The sequence below is a fragment of the Benincasa hispida genome, chromosome 2, assembly GCF_009727055.1.
Source record: "Benincasa hispida cultivar B227 chromosome 2, ASM972705v1, whole genome shotgun sequence".
Lineage (NCBI taxonomy): Eukaryota > Viridiplantae > Streptophyta > Magnoliopsida > Cucurbitales > Cucurbitaceae > Benincasa > Benincasa hispida.
The window spans coordinates 3,146,947-3,169,488 of NC_052350.1; the positions used below are offsets into that span (position 1 = coordinate 3,146,947).

At 30.4% G+C, this 22,542-nt stretch overlaps 1 protein-coding gene across 1 annotated transcript; it reads right to left on the reverse strand.

Annotated features, from left to right (window-relative positions):
• Positions 1-5,942: 5,942 nt before the first annotated feature.
• LOC120070584 (protein STRICTOSIDINE SYNTHASE-LIKE 3-like) lies at positions 5,943-9,230 on the reverse strand. Its single transcript, XM_039022389.1, has 4 exons — positions 8,672-9,230; positions 7,367-7,642; positions 6,764-6,931; positions 5,943-6,578 (listed from the first exon to the last, which is right to left on the reverse strand). The coding sequence occupies exons 1-4, from the start codon at positions 9,031-9,033 to the stop codon at positions 6,179-6,181; spliced, it is 1,206 nt and encodes a 401-aa protein (XP_038878317.1). The 5' UTR covers positions 9,034-9,230; the 3' UTR covers positions 5,943-6,178.
• Between the last annotated feature and the right edge of the window lie 13,312 nt (positions 9,231-22,542).

A 22,542-nucleotide genomic window follows, 5' to 3' on the forward strand; every position in this document is an offset into this window, starting at 1 on the left:
TTATTAATTTTAAATAATAATAATTTGTAGACGAAATCACTCGACTATAGACATGATTTGAGGAACTTGGAGAGACAACTCAATATATATAATTTTCACTTTGTGATGAACAAATTAGTGAGTAATTTATGTTGATTATGTTCTTGCGATAGAAATTTTGGAATATGTGGGTCTTGTAGCATGATATTGATTCTTGTGGTTAACCATCACTGTCAATTTGGATGATGATGCTAGTGATCCTTTTGTTGATTTGATTAAGTTTCACATATGTTGAAGATATATTGATGGGTTAAAAATTGGGTTAAACGTGATAGAGACTTCTTGAACTCTACTGAGGCAATTTTGACATACAATTACAATAACCATATAATTTATTTATTTATTATTATTTTTTTTTATATATATATGACCAATTGTCTACAAGCGTATTAAAAAGTCCAAATCATAATGCCCAAAGGAGAGCTCCTAAATACAAAGCAAAGAATTATAATAATATTTCTAATAAATAATTCACCATTGGTTTTGAGAAAAAGTCAATGGTACATTAGTTGGAAAATGTATTAGGGACTATTTTCTCAAAAAGAAGGAAATATAAAGTAGAGAAATATGCACATTGTGAGAGCTATTGTATAAGGAAAATTGTGAGGTTTCACTGTGTGTAATATCCAAACAAGGAAAATAACATTTGCAACACTAGATATTATAGCCATTGGAAATTTGGCAAGAAATTATGCATCATTCCATTGTTTGAGATCTTGACTGTTGATTTGTTGGACTACAATCTTTGAACTATTGGATTGAGGTTGATGTGGCACGTGCTAACATAGTTAGCTCACATGGTTGTAGTTTGTCATATTGTTCCACAAATTTAATTTTTATATATGCTATGAAAATTTAGCATCTTTATTTTATTGCTATTTTGTAGCAAGATATTCAATATAACTTTATTAGTAAATATTGGAATATTTCATGAGTTGTAAACTATATTATCTTACATGAGATGCTATTGTGATCTACTTGAGTATGATTTATGTCATAATTATCATGTATGACCATTAATTCCATAAAATATCATTATTACTTTTAAATTTTGGCCCTATACATTATTTTGACCATCATCTAACATGCTTGTAGTATGAATATATGTAAATCCCATCATTTCATGTGGAAGCTTGTAGAATTAATGGTAGTTTGAGACATCGTCTAGCTATAAAATGTGTAATATTTTATATGAAGCAACCATTGAATGTCCTTGAGCGGAAAACAGGATCAGATCCAAAAATCCAAATTCACAGTATATGAACTTTACAACAAAAATACAGAAAAATCATGCATTTAATTAAAATACAACATACTTGGAAAACCCTTACCTTAGAAGACTGATATTCAAATAAAATACCTTGAAGGATGAGAACCCATAAGTTTTGTGGGCTTTGGCTATTTTGGATGAAAAAATTTGAGAAAGAAGAAAGGAGGAGGAGAATTGAGTGATTGGGAGGGATTGAAAAAGTAACAGAACCGTTCTATAGAACGCACAGAGGAAGAAGATGAAGAATCTTGTTCAACCCCTCCCACTATCATGAGAGAAAAATTAAATAAATAAAATTAATTTTAATAAAACTTTAATATATATTTATATGATAGCCACTTTATCATATAATATATTAAATTATATGTTATATCAAATATAATATATAATATATAGTTTAATATTGTATCCAATATAATATAACCTATAGTTTAATTCTCTAAACAACGAAATTTAATATAAATTTAATTATATGAATCCAATTCACATAAGTAATATTTGAATCATATTCAAATATTTATTTCCTCTCAAATAAACTTTATAATGTATCAAATACATTGTAGTAATTATATCATGTATAATTAAATTAAATTAATTATATCACATATAATTAATTTCCTCAATTAATTTTAACAATTCAAATTAATCCAAAAATTGATTTTCATTAATTCTTGTTGAGCTATAGGGAGGACCTCATGGACCTGTAGCTTGAAGCTCCAATGGTACGCGAATAATTAATTAAACTAATTATTCACCATCCGTTAACTGTCGAACACTCTATTAAAGATCGACAGCTGCACTCTTCGCAATACAAATATATTTCTGTTTCCATTGGATATAACTAGTCAACAGTACGATGATCCTTCACAAATTACTTGTAAATACACTTGATCCAAAATTATCGTTTTGCCCCTGTAGTTACATCTAACTCCTTAAGTACCACTGATCACTCCAATGAACAATAAATCATAGTCCAACTATGAATAAACCCCTTTCGGGCCAGGAGAAGGTGTGGTGCCACATTGTTCAAGTCCCGGAATCATTCATTAAGGGAATAATTTATTTACTTACCCCAACATTGGGGAATGAGTGAATTCCTTCTTGTGTAGTTGTGTTCCCAGCTTGCCAATCAAACGAATCCCTAAAATGGTAGACTTATTGAGTCGACAATCTGACCACTCTCACCCATACAAATCAAAGGATCACTTTCATAGGCAGGAGGAGTTCACAACTCAATCAAGATTCATGTCATGTTACCTATGGTCATCCTGGTGAAATGTAAGTCTCTATTATGAACTGCATTACAAAATAAGACTAGTCATTTCGTGGTACGGTCTTATACAAACTATTTTGTATAGGATATCTCCACTCACATTCTCTACATAAATGATCAGGATCAGATCATTTTTAGACATCTACAAAGCGAGTTGTACTCGTAGTGTAACTAGGATAAGATATCCAACCTTATCCATACTATAGACCATTTAGGTTATTACTTAAACATGATCCACTCGTATGTCTATATATATATGTTTAAGCAACAAGATAACCTTGGATGTTAGTTTATTGGTTTGTGGATTAATGCAACTAAATGTCTAATAAAACATCACATATTTTATTAGACAAATAAAATGTTTGTACAATACAATTACAAACAATAGAACCCTACGAGATTTAGAGCATCAACCCCAACATTATAAGCCTTTTTTTTTCAAGATCTCGATGGGTATATAAGTGAGGATAGTTATCTTCATTCATATGAGACCTTTTGGGGTGGAACCAAAAGTAAAGCCGTGAGGGCTTATGCTCAAAGTAGACAATATCATACCACTGTGGAGATATTTGGAGGATTGTTGTCCCCAACAAGTGGTATTAGGGTTATTCCCCTAGTTTAGCTATATTGTACAAAGATGTAGTAGAGCCTCAAAAGTATGTCATGGTATGATCTATAGTGGAACTCTGTTAGATAGGCAACGTGCCCTAGTGAAGAGGAGTTAACCTAGACAAGAGTTAGGTGGATGAATGACTATTTGAGGGGAGATTCAGTGGTCCTTTGTTCGAGGGGAGGAATGTTAGGAATACGACCAAAGTCCCACATTGGTTAGATAAGGAGATGATCATGAGTAATATATAATTTCAATTGATTAAAAGTATGCATGTCTAGGATCTTGAAAAGAGAAAATGAAGATCGGTGATTTAAAGTTGTTATATGATTTAGCAACTTTTAAAGAGATATCATGAATTAAACATGGATCTTCAATTTCTAAAAGGAAACAAACTAGTTAGGTTTAAATGAATCTTCAAATATTTTGACGAATATTCTCATATGACTAAAATATTTAAAATAGCCATTATAAACCGTTGATAGCATCTGTATAATACATCGCATGGATGTAAAGAAGTATTTACTCAAGTTGTTTAAGCTGATTATATGAATATTTGTTAATATCATTTGATATATGCGTTTACTCAAATTTATTTGAGCTGATTGTGTAATTATCTATTTTTATGTCGATGATATATTGATCTTTGATACAAACATAGATGTAAGTAATAATACTAAGTTATTTATGTCCTCAAAATTTGAAATAAAAGATTTAGATGACGATGATGTCACACTTGGTGCTAAGATAAGGAAAACTGAAAATGGATTTTCTTTATATCAATCGCATATTGAAAAATGAGATTTGGTTGCTTTGATGATGCTCCTATAAGAACATATTATGATACTAGTATGAATTTTAAGAAAAATAAGGAAGATAGTGTTTCTCAATCTGAATATGCAAAGATTATAGGAAATGTTATGTTTTTATGAACTATAATAGACTTATGATTAAAGATCATTTGATTGCTCTTCGTCATTTATTAAGGTATCTTAATCGTACAATATATTATTGTTTGCACTTTAATATTCTTCTACCATATTAGAATGATAGTGTATGCAAACTAGATAACTTAGAATGACGAAGTAAGTTTTACTAGTGGATGTATTCTTATCGGATTCCCCTCCTCTATTGCTGGGGGTCGACTCGGTTTCGTCAGCTTTTCCTTTCATTTTCATCCTCCTCCCATCAGAAGTGCTCGACTCCTCAGCTTTCCGAACCGCATTGCTTTCCCTCATCTCCTCTGTCAGCTTCTCGATATTCTTACACAGTCCCAACAACATTTCTTTCATCTCAGAGATCTCCCTTTCATTCTTTTCCAGCTTATTCTCTATTTGTTTCTGAGTCATCGCACGCGTACGCCCCAGGATGAAGCGGCTCTGATACCACTTGTAAGCTCTTCAACCCATGCAAGTAAAAATCAAACAACACCAAACCAGGAAAATAGAGAGAAAGAGAAGAAGAAGAAAACAGTAATGAAACTTCACGACTCTTTGCTTTTATTTATCAACTATTTCTTCTTAAAACCTCTCAATACAAACATTTAACCCTTCCTTGTCGTTCCTTCCCCAAATAGAGCAACCCGCTCCCCAAAATAAATCTCCTCTGTCCCTCCGAAAGAAGAAAATACAAGCAAGAACACCCCAGCATCTTAGAGAGAGCTGGGCACTTCTCTCCTCACCAAAAGCCTTCTAACTTTCAGCTAATTCTTTTTGTGCCCCTTTAGTACGATCCCTGCTCTTTTTAACAGCCTCGTGGTCCCCTCCTCCTTTTTTTCCACATTCCTTCCTTGGTCATCATTGGTTGTTATGTCATTTCCCTTTTTACCCCTCCTTTTATAAGTATATATTATTTGTGGCCTTACAAATTCTCGCTAGTCTTTTATGACATGAAACTAATCTCATTACTAATTACAAACGCATACACAAAGTTCATTGTTTCTTCATCTGTAATAATGTATGAGAATGGTAAACACCACAGTTGCCTGATAGTTGTGCAGTTTCTTAGACGTGGTAAATTTGTAAACAGGTACTACCATCCTCAATGCTATGAAGAATATGGTCGATCCTGCGACAAAGGTCATGTACAATGAGAATGCGGATGCGGGATTTGTCAAGTCGAACGGGTTCTCATATGCCATTGTCGTTTTGGGGGAGCCTCCTTATATTGAAATGTTTGGTGACGGCATGAATCTCTCCATTCCTGAACGTAGTCCAAGCACCATAAGAAATGTGTGCAGCAATATCAAATGTGTCATTATCATCATCTTTCGGTGACTACGAATTCACTGGGAAGCTTGCTCGTACATGGTTTAGGACGTTAGGGATTCACATTATGATCCACTTTTTCCATTTGGATTGTAGGACGTTAGGGATTCACATTATGATCCACTTTTTCCGTTTGGATTGGTTTGACAACAAAACCAAACAAGTACTAGAGAAGTTAACATTTTAGGATATTTTTCATCTTACATATGAGATGAGGCTGTTTACAAAGCCCTCTTAGTCTTGTTTTAGAAGCATTTTTAATACCATCTTCTTTTAATCCTCGTATTGAAAAATAATTTTAATCCAGGATGAACAGGAGTGTTAAATATCTCAATTAATAATAAAAAATGGAAAAAAAATATACGATCTCCACAATTTTTATCAAGTATAGTTGTGTGCAAGTCATCAATTATCATCCCAAAAGTCGATGTTTTGGTATTTATTTTATTTAAGATAAATGGTTACAAAATTGGAAGTAAAGAGTTAGAAAAGTACACATTTGTCATTGTTTCAAACTTTGTTACACAAAAGTAGGGAGTTTTTGGATCATAAATACTAGAGTGATTTCTAAATGTACTTTGTCCATGGACAAGGAAGAAGGGAATAAGAGAGAAAAAAAAAACACAACAGGTAAGTTCAGAATAAACATAAATAGCTAACTAATACTCTAAAACTACCAAAGAAATAAAACTAAAAAGGCCTATTCCTATTCACCAAACTTAATGCAAATCATAAACTGCAAGAAAAGACATTAAAACACTTCCAATCCACAATTTTCCATCTTTTTCCTCAACTTCACTTGCTACTCTCACAACCTTCCCTTGGTTGTCTTCTAATATCTGTAAAAGCTTTCCCTCTGGGCTGTACTTCACAACCACTGCATGAGGCCTCCCCCCAAGCAAGATGGTCTGGAATTTTACTGATATTGGAAGCTTGAGAAGAAATTTCCTCAGTTTTGGATATTTAGCTTCCAAACTGGCTAATGTCGATCGTCGACTGTGGATTGCCACCCAGAATTTGCCCTTGTCGTTCGTTCGGATGTTGTCGGGAAATCCGGGAAGTATGGCGAAGACCTCTGTTGTTCCTGCTTTCTCACCCTTTAACCAATACTTGCATAATCTAGATCATGAAAATGTTGCCAAAGTAGTGAATGAGTTGAAATAAATAAACAGATCATTGGTGTTCTTTCCATTTTGTGAACATAAATGCATGGACTAAGAGGTGTTAATAATGAGAGTGCGACTGAAGTAATAAATGTTGATGAAAAACTTAAAAGAGGCATTTCCAGTTGTAAAGAGTTTCACCTTCCTTTGCCCCCTTCGGAGAAGACGAAGAATGAACCGTCCTTGCTTAGAGACACGCCATTTGGAAAATAAACATCTCTCACAAGAACAGTGGTTTCTCCTGTAGCAGCATTATACTTCAAAACTCTCCCAGAGTTCTCAGCAGAAAAAACTACATGCAAGAAGTTCCTGCACAAGAAATATAGGTATAAGAACTCTCAGAAGGTTTCTACGCTTTGGCCTTAGAAATCAGACTTAAGAGACAAGCAGCAAGAAAACTGAAAAAAAATCCCAAAGGCCAAAGAGTCCTTTGAATATTCTTGGAATTAGTCTAGTTAATCTAGATTTTAAACCAAATTACTGAATGTCATAACAACTTGATATTTTGGTTTATAAGAATAGAATACAATGTTGTCTTGAACAAGAACAACATCAACAAGTTTTACAGATGAACATAAAGGAGATCTTCCATTCCCTTGCTCTTTGTTGATCAACAAGTTTTACTTACGATTTTCACATAACCCTCATCTATAAAGTGGTGAGCAACAAGAAAATCACCATAATATTATTAGGAAGCATCTATTGTCTTTTGATTATTAGCAAGAGAAAATCACAATAGCTTACCTTCGGTGGTATTTGGTGCTGCTATCTGTGAAGTACACATTCCCTTCTTCATCAAGGTCTAGATCATTGGTGAACTTGAATGGAACTCCTTCTGCTTCAGTTGAAAGAGATGTTGCCAGACCTCCTTCCGGTCCGACTTTCATCAGCCCGAAGTATGCATCTGCAATATATAAATCGCCTGTCTTCTTGTCAAATCGGAGACCCAAAGGGCGGCCACATATATGTTCATTCTTCCAATAACTTAAAATTGATGGCTTAGGATCACATATCTCCGACCTGAAACCATATGGAAACAAATTAGAATGTATCGGCAACATTTAAAAACAAATGCCTAGAACAAGGAAATGATAGATAATAATTATAAAACATCAAAATTAGACATGTTGCAAACAAATTTTGGCATATAACATAACAGATCTATTTATCACATTTTGATGATACTATTAAAGGGAAAATTGACAGAAGTAACCCTCAGGGATTACTCGACCGGGAAGGACCGAGAAAAACTAAACCAACCAACAGGATGCTGATTGTGAAAGATGAAAACATTTGAGGGATATTTCTAACCATTTCTCCCCTACTAAAAGTCTCCAAAAAGGATGCAGATTAACTTTTGTGTTTTGTCTCTTCTTGCACCAAATCCTCCTACAAGAGTTTGAACAAAGCAATATAAACATATGTGTGCTTGTGTACATACAATGTTCACACAAAGTTGTCCCAATTAAATATTATTAACTGAAAGATTGTTTCTATATATAATAAAGTTAATACTATCGAACTTTACAGCATGACTCCACTTGTAGGCTATATAAAATAATCAGTACATATGAAGCAACCAACTATAGTTTAATCATTTGAATTCTTACTCTACAAAAAGAAAAAAAGAATTGGATGACAATTTAAATAATTAGAAAGAGAGGAAGATTTTCACTGAAACAGTCAGATTTTTGCCAAATTTCATAGGATTTAAAGATGAATTACACTTTTTTTATCATCCAAACACAAGATTTTAAAAATATTCATATATTTCTTGTTCTATAGATGAAAACTTCAAAATCAATTTTTGAATTTGAAGGCACAGGTTTTAATATTATTTTTTTGAACTTGGTCGGTCCCAAATTTGGAGGAGGTTAAGATATCGTCAGGCTCTTGAATTAGAATTAAAAAAAGATAAACATCCGCTTATACACTATCAAACTTCCTCCATCCTACATCGACACGAAACCCTAGGAGAATCCACAAACAAGAACGTCTAAGCAATTAACACAGACAGATTCAGCAAAAAGAAGAAGAGAAGAACATTACCTATTCGGCGAAGTATAAGCAAAATCAGTCCAGGATTCGCCATTCCAGAACAATACTCTACCATCAGCGACACCAGTGTAAGGTCCACGCCCTAGAGGATCGAAAGCCACACTCTCAGGTCCCTGAACTTGATCCTTAAACATAATCGTCGACTTCTGCAACAAGTTATGGGTATCTCTGTCCGTCGGAATTTGAGACCACGAAGGCAATTCGACATCGTAGGTCTCAAAGTCAGGGAAGTCAGCGATCACACTGTGCTTGAAGGGATCGGTTGCGCAATACAGAGCCAGTAAGAAGAAAAGGCCGGCGACGACAGCACCGAACGAGACGGAAGAGCCAGTGTTCTCATTTGGGTGCCCCATTGCCGGGGAGAGTGGCTGAAGAATGTCGTTGGAGGAGATAATGGAGATTGGAGAAGGATTGTGAAGTTGAAAAGTCGTTGGTGGATTCTGATCTGGTTGATAGTGGATTGAAGGTTTGATTATGGCAATGGAGAATCCTCCATGGAAAAGCTTGTATTTATTGCTTCAATCCCACATGAAACCAAAACAGAACAGGAATGGGACTTTTCATTTTCATTGGGATTTCAACCTCCATATTTATGTTGTATACCTATCTTTGGCATTCCTCCAATCATAATTTATCAATTTATTTTTTAAATATATTTTAATATTTTTTAGATGTGAGTGATAAAAAGAAAGGTCCAAACATGAATGATACACCAAATGCACGAAATATTATCCTTTATCTAATATCTTAATCTTAAATTTAAATCCTTTACCCTAATTTTATAGGGAAATATTATTTTAATCCTTTTGTTTAATTTCTTAATAAAACTTTTTCTTTAAAGGGTTATCCTATAGCATTTAAATTATAAATTTCTAAAATTATTATTATTATTAAATCAATTTTGATAAAAATTGAGTTTAATGGTAAGTTTAAAGGTATTATTAAATCAATCTTTTAAAACTGATTGCAAATTATTATTATTATTGAAGGATTGTCCTATAGCATTTAATAATAATAATTATTATTATTAAATCAATTTTGATAAAAATTGAGTTTAATGGTAAGTTTAAAGGTATTATTAAATCAATCTTTTAAAACTGATTGCAAATTATTATTATTATTGAAGGATTGTCCTATAGCATTTAATAATAATAATTATTATTATTAAATCAATTTTAAATTATTATTATTATTTTATACCAAAACTGATTGCAAAAAACAAAAACAAAAAAACAAAGAAACAAGTTTAAAGGTATATATATATAAAAAAGACAATATATATATATATATATACCTATTTTTGGCCTTCATACATTTAATTTAAAAAAATGACATTTATCTAATTCACTTTTTTCAAATCTAAGTTTCCTATAAAATAGATGAATTAAGCCTTTAGTTTTTCATCCAATATCTCCTTTTTCTAATCCGCTCTTCTTAATTTTTTTATAGAATTTCTTTAGCATTCAATTATTTTTTCTAATATTTCATTCAATAAAATTGCCACATTTTTGTGTTATTTTCCTTATTATTTAAGGTTCTAAACTTTTTTCAGTATTAGAAATAAACAAAAACTTGAATACAGAATCTCCTCAGAACACATATTTAGATATGATCTTAAATCACCAATTGATTCAAAAGTTTATATTGATGAGGGAAACAAATTTAATTATATATCATTTAACAGATTTTGATGTAGCCAAGTTTATGACCTAAAAAGAAAAGTTCATTATAATTGACAAAGAACTTTTTTTTTAAAAAAAAAAATAATAATAAAACAACACCTATTTTAGGATTAATAAACTTTCAAATGCTATCAATAATTAAACTAAATTAATAATAACTAAAGTCTTGTGGAGTAATAATATGATTTTTAGTTTTTAATTTTTGAAAATTAAGTTTATTTTTTTTCTATGGGTTACAATGACATTCATTTTTCTTTAAATAAAATAGTTGAATTCTTAACTAAATTCTAAATAAAAAAACAAGTTTTTAAAAAATTATAACTCCGTTTAATAATCATTTGGTTTTTAAATTTTAGTAATATTTAAAAACGTGGCTTAAATGTGCCTAAATTATTTAGTTTGCTTCCTAAGATTATTGCAGTTAGCTCATTATGAAACCCAATCAGATGGAACCTTTTAAGGTTTTTTTTAAAAAAAAATCTTTATTGCTTATAAATGTTAAATGATATAATATTATTAAATTTATTTTCACTCATCAACCTAAATATTTAGATAAGTTAGTAATTTAAAATTGTATCGGACCGAGTGGTTTAAGATCTCGTATTCAAATTCCAACGCTATTTAAATTAAATAAAAAAAAGTAAAAAACAAATACTTTTCAAACCATTCACAAAAAACATGTTTTTTTTTGGAATGCGTCCAACTAACTGCACTCCAAAAAATTCTCAAATTCCTATTAGTATGGGCAAGGAAAAGTGAGTGAGTACTTGAAAATTTAAAAAATGTTTTATATTTATATTTGGTAAAGAAAAGTTAAAAAGAATTTATTAATATAAAATTTAAATGTAATTTGTCAATAAAAAATTAGAAGATAGAAAATTTAAATAAGTAATTTATCTCTAAATTCTAAAACCTCCAATGAATTTCTTTTACTAAAGACAACATATTTCAAATTGTATTCTACAACGAGATTATTTAAAATCGGTTAAGATTTGAAATCCTTAGAAAAAATCATAAAATTCCAAATAGAGTTTTAATAGTTTCTTTTTTCCAAATTATTGTCTCTAATTTTTTTTTCTTTTTTTTTTTGTTAATTTCTTCCAACGGTCCCCTCAACGGAATTATTTTTTTTTATATTTAATGTGTTAGGTGAAATTGAATGATCCTCTAGAATAGTGGTCTATTATTTAATTTTTTTTCCTTTCAATTTTATTCTTGTTTTAAGCTTGAAATTTAAATAAATGTTGTTTTCAAGTATAAAAAAATAATCAATTTATTTACAAATATATTAAAATATCAATTATCAGGATAGACACTAATCAATATCTATCAATCGGTGTCTTATCACTGTCTATCAATAATGACGTTTTACTTAATTATTTGAAAATATTTCGTCATAGGAGACAATTACCTAGGAACTAAAAGTTAATCTAAAACATATATTTAACACTCTATTTGTAAAATCTTCTTAAAAAACTTAATTTGTAAAATAAATAAGTTATAAGTAATACATGTTAGCCCTTTATTTCCATTACTTACTAGTTATCCTTTTTTTTTTTTTTATCTAAAATAAACATTTTAATTGATTTATTATTTCACTTAATAGATAGTTTGTAATACTTTCCATATGTTTTTTTTCCCAAAATGAATATTGTGATTTATACTAATCATAAAATATTTAAATAAAGTGAACATAACTCAATAATAATTGACATATACTTTTTTTCTTGAATTCAAAGGTTCAAATCTCACATTACACTTTATATTAAAAATTAAAAAAGGACTTAAACATAGAAAACTTATTATCTAAAATATATTAATTAGTCCTTATTCTGTTAGTTAATACTTTACTTAGTCTTTAATATTAAAAACTTCATATTGTATAGGGCATTGAGAAAAGGTTGAGGTTTGATTTATTTGGATGGCTCTACATGGTCCCTTCGAGGCTATTCATCTGTTAAATATCTAGGAGAGTAGAAAACTTGACTAGTGTAAAATTGTTAGAGATAAATACTATATTTTAAAGATCAATTATCACGTCTTGTATGAACATAATAAAAATTAATCAACTAGAAACAACAATAATAAAGTAAGGGCCCGATCAATTTGAACATGAAAAAATATTTTCAAGATAAAAAAAAAAAAAACTATCGAATGAAGTCAAAATCTCTACGATAATCATAATAGGTTATGACAAACTCTTCCTAATCACAATTAGACATACACAATAGATATCTTAAGATTAATAAATCCTGATAACAAACGACAACCATAGAAAATAATAAATTAGAAAGATCTTCATTACTCGATTGGACTATGAATAGACTTTCAATTATACGAAATAGACAATTTTGTTGCTCTCCTTTTAAATGTTCTTTGCTTCTTATATATATATAATTACACTTGAAAAAAAATCCATTATTGTATTTGAAAATCGAGATGTTGAGCCCAGTCTAGCCAGGCACATACATAAGAGGTTCAAGGCCCAACCTTAATCATGGAATCCCTTCACAGAGAAAGAAAGGAGATTATTTTGACAATAAATGTTAAAAAATAACACAATAATAAAAAATAAATTTAACAAAGAACAAATGAAAAAAATATTTTTTTTATCCTTTAAGTGTTGGGTATGGTTTCAATTTAGTCCCTGGTTTCAAAATGTTGTTACATATTTAGTCCTTAATTTTTTATCAAGTTTCAAAATGCTATAATTTTACTTTTGATATTTGAGTTTTGCTTCAGTTTGGTCCCTATGTTTCAAGATTTACACTTATAACCTTGATTTTTTTTACTAAATACTCATTTTTTGTCTTTAAAGTTAATTTATGTTAATAAATTAAAAAGTTAAAGAATTATAATTAATTAAGTTTTACTATTTTTATCACTTTTCAAAATAAATTAAAAATTTTACTTCATAATTATTTGAATTAATTAATAGAAATTGACGTGAATTATTGAAAGTGAGTATTTAATAACAAATTGAGATTAAAAATGTAAAATATTGAAACTTAGGGACCAAATTAAAACAAAATTATAATCTAAAGAATAAAATTGTAACATTTTGAAATTTATGGTCTAAATTGAAACAAAACTCAAAATTTGAGGACTAAATGTATAATATTTTAAAATTTATGGATAAAAAAGATGTTATTTCAAGAACAAATATTGATTGTTATTTAATCCATTATTAAAATCTAATATTATAATTATTAAATTTGATTGAGTAAATTATTAAATCACAATGCTGTTCAAATAAATAAATTTTAATAAACCGAATACGATGATGATGAGTATTGCGAAGTATCTTATTATTTAATTAGCGAAAATTAAATATCTTTATAGTAGTTAATTTCTTTTGTGAGTTGGTTTGAAATACTTTAAAGAAGATATTCTTTTAAAAGTAAGTTATATTCATGAGACACCTCAACCAACATAGACCAAATATTAAGAAAATTCTCAAACTTTTCAAGGAAAGTTCTCTCAATAATTACATGCATAATTCTATAAACATTTTGAAAGAAATACCAATTTTGTACTACTACTAAAAATATATAACATTTATTAGCATGAGGAAGATGGAGCTAAATACTCCGAAATGGTATTTTCAACAATTTACAACAATTCTTTTACCCTATATACTACTAAGAATACTTTTTTTTTTCTTTCTAAATGATATTGTTGCAATATAAAAATTACAGCATGAAGGTTTGAAGTTTTGACCTAAAAAATCATTTTTATGAGTTATGATCACTTTGATGCAAAAGGATCATTCTTTTACTTGCAAACATATCAATTAAAACCAATCATCATATATAAGATAATAGTAGATGTTAATATTATCTAATATTATTTGTGTAAACTTGTATTCGTGTATTCCTTATTTGGTGTATTTGGTTAGGATTTAGTGTCTGTTTTTAGTGCATAAATACTCCTATATTTTCCCATTATGAGTGTGAAATATACAAATGCAGTAAAAATTCCAAATGACATTGTGGTTCATGTGCTGTCAATAGCTTTCGAGAATCATGTCGCACTAGTTAAGAATGGAAATCGAAGTGATAGCAGCCAGTTAGTGAGGAAGACGATGAGACAGCAAAAGATGAGAGGTTTTCGACCGAAAATTGCCCTTATGATTTTTTTAATATATTCACTAGGTGTATCCTTTATACAATTAGAATCTCTAATTTTGGGATTTTAGTGATAAATGAATGAAATAATAAATATACATGTGTTGTAACCTGATTGGTCCTTCTATAACTAAAAATATTCTTTCTGTTAATTGGTAAGGCTGTAATTATGAGGACTTTTCTTGCTGACTGGGTTGCTGAGTGGCCTTCCCTTTGGTGATGTGGTTGGTTGTGTTGGCATCCTTAACATTCCCCTTCAAACGAGAGGGTAGTTCTACTACACCGAGTTTGGATCGAAGGTTGAAAAACTGTGAGTGTGTTAGTGTCTTGGTGAGGCAGTCAACTATTTGGTTGGAAGATGGTACATATCGAACATCAAGCTGATCACGGAGAACTTGATCACAAACGAAGTGAATGTCAATTTCAATGTACTTGGTCCGTGCATGAAACATCGGATTTAGGGCTAGAGCACCCACACTTAAATTGTCACACCATAGGATTGAAGCCGACTACTATTTTACACCAATTTCACACAGTAATTGTACCCATATGATTTCTACAGAGGTATAAGGTAGTGCTCTATATTCAAATTCCATGTTTGATCGGGCTACAACGGATTGTTTCTTTGAAGACCAAGAGATGATTTCCACCAAGGAAGATACAATATGCAACAATTAATTTACGATCGTCTATAGTAGCTGCCCAATCTGCATTTGAGAAGGCTGAAATGGACAGATCTGAACCCTGTTGAAGGTAGATGCCAAAGTGTCTAGTGCCACTTACATACCTTAGTTTTCTCTTCACTACTTGCCAGTGGATCGTTGGTTGTTTTAAGTATTGACTTAGATAATTAACTGCATATGTAATGTCTGATCTCATCGTGGTTAGGTACTGTAAGGCACCAATCGTGCTCCGATAGATATAGGGATCTTCAATGGGTGTGCCATCTGAAATGGAAGTTGCTTATTCAGTACACTCGGAGAAGGTGCTAGTTTTAAAGCTCCAAGGTCAAGTCAGGTTAGCAGGTCCTCGACATACTTTTCCTGACTCAGTATAACTCCATTGGCTAGATTGTGAAGTTGGACTCCAAGGAAGTAGCTAAGTTGGCCGAGATCCTTTAAGGCAAACTTAAAGTCCAAGGTAGTTACAATCTTGTTGATTACCTGCTGATCGGTGCATGTAATAATAATATCGTCAACATATACCAGTAATAGCATCAAGGTAGAAGTGCTTCGATATATGAATAGGGATGTATCGGATTTAGCATTCTGAAATCCCAGTTGTATAGTGATGTCTTCAATGTGTTGTTCCAGGCCCTTGGTGCTTGTTTTAGGCCATATATGGCCTTGTGTAAGCGACATACATGATTTGGTAGTTGGGGATTGACAAATCCTTGCGGTTGGCACATGTAAACTTTTTCATCGAGGACCCCATTGAGGAATGCATTATTGAAATCTAACTGTCTCAATTGCCACCCTTTGGATACAACAAGACTAATGATGATCTGGATGGTTGATACCTTTACCATTGGACTAAATGTCTCGAAGAAATCAATGCCCAAATTTTGATGGAAGCCTTTTGCTACGATTCATGCCTTGTAGCGTAGGAGGGAGCCGTTTGGACTTCTTTTGATTCTGAATATCCATTTATTTCCTACAATGATCATTGATGGTGATGGAGGAACTAATGTCCAGGTTTGGTTTTTCATCAGTGCTGTGAATTCTTCACTCATTGCTTTGTTCCATTGAGTAGTTTTTAGTGTATCAGTGACTCTTGTAGGTTCGGTTAGGGACCAATCTTTTTGGGTGTGAGAGGACAGGATTTTGGGTTTGAATATTCCTGCTTTTCCTCGGGTAACCATGGGATGAATTGGTAATGATAAAGGTTTTGGGATTGTATCAGGTGTAGCAGTGATGATGGGTATGATTGGTTGATGGCTAGGTGAGGTTGTTCGCGTTAAGACAGTGGATATGGATTGGGAAGTAGACGATGGTGAAGATGATGGTAGACGATCAGTGGATTGGGCAGTAGACGATGGTAAGTATGAAGGTAAACGATCAGAGGATTGGGCTGTAGACGATGGTGAGTATGAAGATAAATGATCAATGGGTTGGGCAGTAGACGATGGTGAGTATGAAGGTAAATGATCAGAGGATTGAAGTGGTAAGGCTGGGCTGTCTGTAGTGTTATCAGTTGATGATTGGGTGTAGGATGGTCTGATTATTGGTGAGTGTGAGGTTGTGGATGTGGAGGGCATAGAGTTACTGTGCGGTGTGTCTTGACTGAGGGGTAGCTAGTGAATCGGGTGGACTACAGCTTCTTGCTTGTCTGTCCTACAAGCTGAAAGAGACACTTGACAAGGAAAATCAGTTTCATAAAAAACAACATGTCGAGAGATGGACAACCTACCATTGGAGTTGAAGCATTTATATCCTTTTTGATTCACAACAGTTCCTAGATAGATGCACTTTTCTATGCGACAATTCAATTTATGTGAATTGTATGGTCTTAAGCAGGGGAAGCAGGCACACCTAAATATTCGAAGGTTCTCAAACTTGAGCTTCTTTTTAAACATTACTTCCATTGAGGATTGTTCTTTTAGGACAGGGGTAGGAAGATCATTAATCAGTAGTGTTGAGTATAGGAATGCATCCCACCAGTGATGTAAGGGAAGATGTGCAGGGAAGATATGCTTAGGCGAGTAGGGTTAATCCTATTTCCACTACGTGTCTATGCTTTCGCTTAGCCCTTCCATTCTGTGCTGATGTATATGGACAGGTATACCTAGAGGTAATGCCAAGTTGATGACAGACCTTGTGTATTTTGAAAAATTCTCCACCATTATCCAACTGCAGGGACTTGATTAGGGTATTGAACTGAGTTTGTATCATGGTGAGAAAATGTTGAAATGTTGCAAGTGTGTCACTTTTTAATCTTAGAGGGTAGATCCATGTGTACCTACTGTGATCATCAACAAAGATAGCATAATATTTGTAGATAAATTTGAGGTTGATAGTATGAACACTATGCTAGTTGAGCTATGCTCTTATTGGCAATAAGATCCAAATATTATAATCATATGAATTGGATTCATAAAAAGATGCATACATATAAATATGTGATATTTATATGTTAATTAACTTCATATTAAATATGATTTAATATGATTATTTAATTGATTAAGAAATAATGGAGATTGGAGGTTAACATAAATATATGATATTTATGATAATTAATTAAATACATATTAAATAGGTTTTAATATATGATTATTTAATTACAGTGCTAATTAATTAAATAACCATTAAACAAGGATTATTTAATTAATTAGCATTAAGGGTATAAAGGGAAATTTTTGGAGAAGGGTTCTTCATATAAATATATCCTTATAGCCCATTTTGGAAAAGATGTATTTTTACACAAAATCTAGCCTCCAAGCCTCCACCTTCTCTTTAATTTCGCTCTAGAAATTCTCTACTATTTTCCTCTTCAAAGTTCTTGGAGACCACTCTTCCAAGTTCTGTGAATCCTAGAGAATAACAAGGTAACTTTGTTGGCGATGTCCTTTTTCATTGGAAAAATTTGAAATCGTTGATAACGGTGGAAGAGAAAAGCTAGAAGAATGAGTTTTGATTTCTTCTCTTCTTCCTCTTTTCTAGCATGCTTATAGTTATGTTTGAATGTTTATTCTACAAATGCATGTTTTATTTTATTGTTTTTGTTTCCATAAAAATCGGATTTCTAAATACAAGGCATTCACACGCTTCTGTGGAAATCTGATTCCTTCAATTAATTGATGTAGAATTAATTTCAACATAGATTCTAATTGCTCCATTATCTTAATTGTTGTTGTGGAACAATTTAAACATTTACGGCATATCTTGCATATGAAATATATTTGGCTTCTGGCCATAAGNCTCCATTATCTTAATTGTTGTTGTGGAACAATTTAAACATTTACGGCATATCTTGCATATGAAATATATTTGGCTTCTGGCCATAAGCTCATTAGTCATTGGTCGAGCATACATAATAATATGATCTCATACAGTTATAGAAGTTTTACTATATGAACACAACACTTATCCCAATCAATTATCAAATATTTGGGATGCAAACTCACTAACATTATCAAAACAAAATAATAAGTATATATGTGACCATCAACTGGATGCTCAACAAAAATCATAAAACCGTAAATCTGTTTCAAAAGTAAAAAAATGTTCAATTTCAGTTTTAGCTAGTGAGAGTTTGATAATTAATCTCATGAGAATACGACACCATGAAAATTTATTTAGATGGAATAATTCAAGTTCAATGGATGTCAATGTATATTTTCAATAATTATTTTCACCCAAAATGACTCATCATGTAAAAGGAAAATATATTGGATCAATGAACTTCAGGTTCATTGTTGCATATATTTCAACTACACAAATATGTGTGAATACAATTTAGAAGGAAAAAAATGACCTTTCTATATGCATTTCTCATAGAAGACAATAAATATATAGTATATAAATACCATATATTATTCTTATTATCAATCTTTCTAAATGATATCTATTACAACGAATACCTTCCAAATTTACTAAACTTCTCTTTGATTTACAAGAGAATAAAATATATCAATTATCAATTTTACTCTTCTAACAAAATATTGTTTTTTTTTTCAAAATCTTAATCAGGTCTACAAGACTTAATATCATATTTGATTTTTCACTTCAAGCATTTGAATTTTTTAAAACATATTGTCTACTTTTATGTATAATATGCATAGATGTATATTATGCAAAACATAAATATTATTTATTCTTATTTTCTTCATGAGATTTAAAAGAAATTCAAATATCTCATATACAAGTTTTCAAAAACAATAATAATTTCTTCAAGATATTCTAAGAAACTTGTAACATAATATCATATTTATGGATTAAAAAAAATAAGTTATGATCTCTTCAAGAGATTCAAATATATTCTCAAATTTTGTTTCCACACATTATTTCTTTTTTACTAAAAAGGATTTTAATTCTTTGTACGACATATACAAGATTATTGTCTCTTTTGGATCACATTTGAAAAATGAAATTTTCCTTCAAAACATTATATATGTGTTGTTTTAATAGAATAATTATTTCTTTCTTTATTAGCATGACTCCTACTTTAATAATAAATATTGGAACATTCACTTTAGAGAATGATATTATATTATATTATTTGGTCAAATTTTATTATTTTTCATAGAAACATCTGCTAGTATGTTTTATTCAACTTTAAAAGATATTAGATAAACATTCATCGTTCCAAACTTTCTTTCTCAAACTACTAATACAAGAGCATAACACATGTTGATATATGCTTATTAGTTTATAAACATTTATTAATTTAAAATATGTGCAACTATAGGTGCAAGACAAAAACAATGAGCACTAAATTGATTTAAGCAACTTCAGGTTTATTAAACCAAAATTAACTTTAGAAAGAGTAATTAGCTATTATGCATAACTTACAAAAAAAATGAGCACTAATTGATTTAAACAACTTCAGGTGTGTTAAATCTAAATTAGCTTTAGAAAAAGTAATTAGCTATTTTGCATAACTTTCATACTTTGCCATAAAGGAATTCAGTCAAAAAAAAAAATATATATATATATATATAATCACTACATATAAATTTCAAAAGTTCACAAATTTATCCATATGAGAATAATTTAAATAATCAACAATCAAGTAAATTTCAATTCTACCATAGCAAACAAAAATTGACCAATTCAACTCCTAGGTTAGTTCTCATATTAAGGTATTCCCTTCAGCTTAAATACCTTAGCTTAGGCAGAACAATCTTTGGACAAGGTTCTCTTAGTCAATTTTTATTTCTAATTCATTGATCTTTTAATTAAGAGCTAATTAATAGATTAATGAATATAAATGCATTGTTAATCTTATTAAAACAAATTCACTTTAAGAAATAATCTTTAATATCTTGAACCTTTGCAAATAAAATTAAAGATAATTTTGAATATTATGTTCATATTTGAAAGATAAAATAATATTATTAGAAGAGAATCTTAACGAATAAAAGATAATATTATTATGAGAGAATTTTACATTTATTTAAAAGAAACTCAAATCTTATTAAGAAATATGCAATCCAATTAAGGAAAAAAAATCCTAATTTAATTTTTCATAAATAACAATTATATTCTAAGATATAGAAAATATAAACTAATTAGAAAAATATCAACTAAATCTTTCAAATATAAGAAAATTAAGATATATGAGTTGCAATCTATTATAGAATTTACATACATTACACACAAAAAATTATGCATGCATGATTTATAACATCGGTTGCAACATCTATGATATCATAAACAGGATAAGAACAAATAGAAGAGTATACTTTCTAGAAAAGGAATAAAGCTACAACAAATTACACACGTTGAATGTTACCCTAACAAAAGCATTGATAAAATATTGATATGCACGTCATCGACAAAACTATGATATCAAATGCGTAACAAAAGCGCTACAAATGCCTCTTTGAGTATTTAGTAAAAATCAAATTGAATTTGAAAGGACGGAGATTGAAAATACAATGAGAATGTCTACAATTATATGTATACAAATAATTGACAAAATAACAAATTGAATTGAGGATAGAATTCAACGTACTTCGAAAGCATTGGGTGCATGTGATATAGATTAGAGAGAGGTTTGCTCAATAACTCATAAGTTTTATTTAAATCTCTTACCCGCAGAATCACATCTCTTTTAATTTACTAACTCAATTGCATAACAAGCAACTAAAGATTACTTATAATCTAAAAGTGGGAAAAAAGGCTGAAAAACTCACAAGTACTTTAAGGCATAAGTTTAGACTCATGCCTAAGGATTTTAATTTCAATACTCACATAATACTTATATCGAGTTTACAATTTGATCTAATCAAATGTAAAATCTAATATCAAATATATCTTAACAATCAATTCACAAACACATAAATCACATATATGATTTAAATAGAGTGTTCATCTTCTTTGAACTTTAGTTTTAAATACCTCAATAATATATAGGGTCTTTATCATTCTTGGTATACCAATGAATCAACTCTAATCTCAACAAAATCTTCCAAGTGGTAGGGACTCTTGTTGATAGCGAGTGATGAAATAAGAAGAATATAAACAACAAAATAACAACGAATACAAAATAAGAGAGACAAGTAGAAGAGAAGAGGTAGAGAGCTAATATTGAACTCAATTGTACTGTCCTCTATTTATAGGGCATGGTAGAGTGTATGTTACAAGGTAAAAGTTAATGGAGGAGGTTATGGGATTGGATAACCTATGAAGGTTATGGGTTTGTTGTAACATAAATAAGTTGTGGATGTCTACAATATTACATTTACAATAATATTTAATATACCTAGATTTTGACTCTCTTAAATGTTTCTCTTTATTCATAGTTGTTTTGGAAATTTTTGTTTTTAATCCCTAGAGTTATGAGGTTTGTATCTAATGATATTATGGTATGAAATTCATAAAATAAATTCATATATACATTTAAAGACGTATCAAATGGTGAAAAATAAAGGAGACAGTACAAGAAAAAAAAAACATATCTCCCAATGCTTAAAATAGGCATAGTAAGAACAACCGTCGAGAGAAATTTCCTTTACTGGCACCTTGATGATGGCATAGGAACTTATAACTCTCTACCGACGTCGTATAACAACCATTGGAGATATAATATTTCTTCTGACGTCGTAGTGTAGATGTCAAGAGATATTGTGTCTAAAAACTTCATGGGTGATTATATCCAGATCGTTGGAGAAACATATATCTATCAACGGTATTTATTAATTTTCAAAAATTAAAAATCATATAATTATCGAACGAGAATTAAAAGTATAAATTATTTAAAACATAAAAGCACTTTAATTTATGCTATTCTATGTCATGTGTAAAGTAACTATTACATGTACAAATTTTGATTTATTTCTATATACACATAATAAAACACGTCCACTTATATAACGTAGAAAATATAACTA

Coding starts and splice junctions, on each gene's coding strand:
- LOC120070584 (XM_039022389.1), bottom strand. CDS start 9,033: ATGGGGCACCCAAATGAGAACACTGGCTCTTCCGTCTCGTTCGGTGCT. Junction 6,932..7,366: donor AGCACCAAATACCACCGAAG/GTAAGCTATTGT, acceptor TTTCTTGTGCAG/GAACTTCTTGCATGTAGTTT. Junction 6,579..6,763: donor TCCGAAGGGGGCAAAGGAAG/GTGAAACTCTTT, acceptor TTCATGATCTAG/ATTATGCAAGTATTGGTTAA.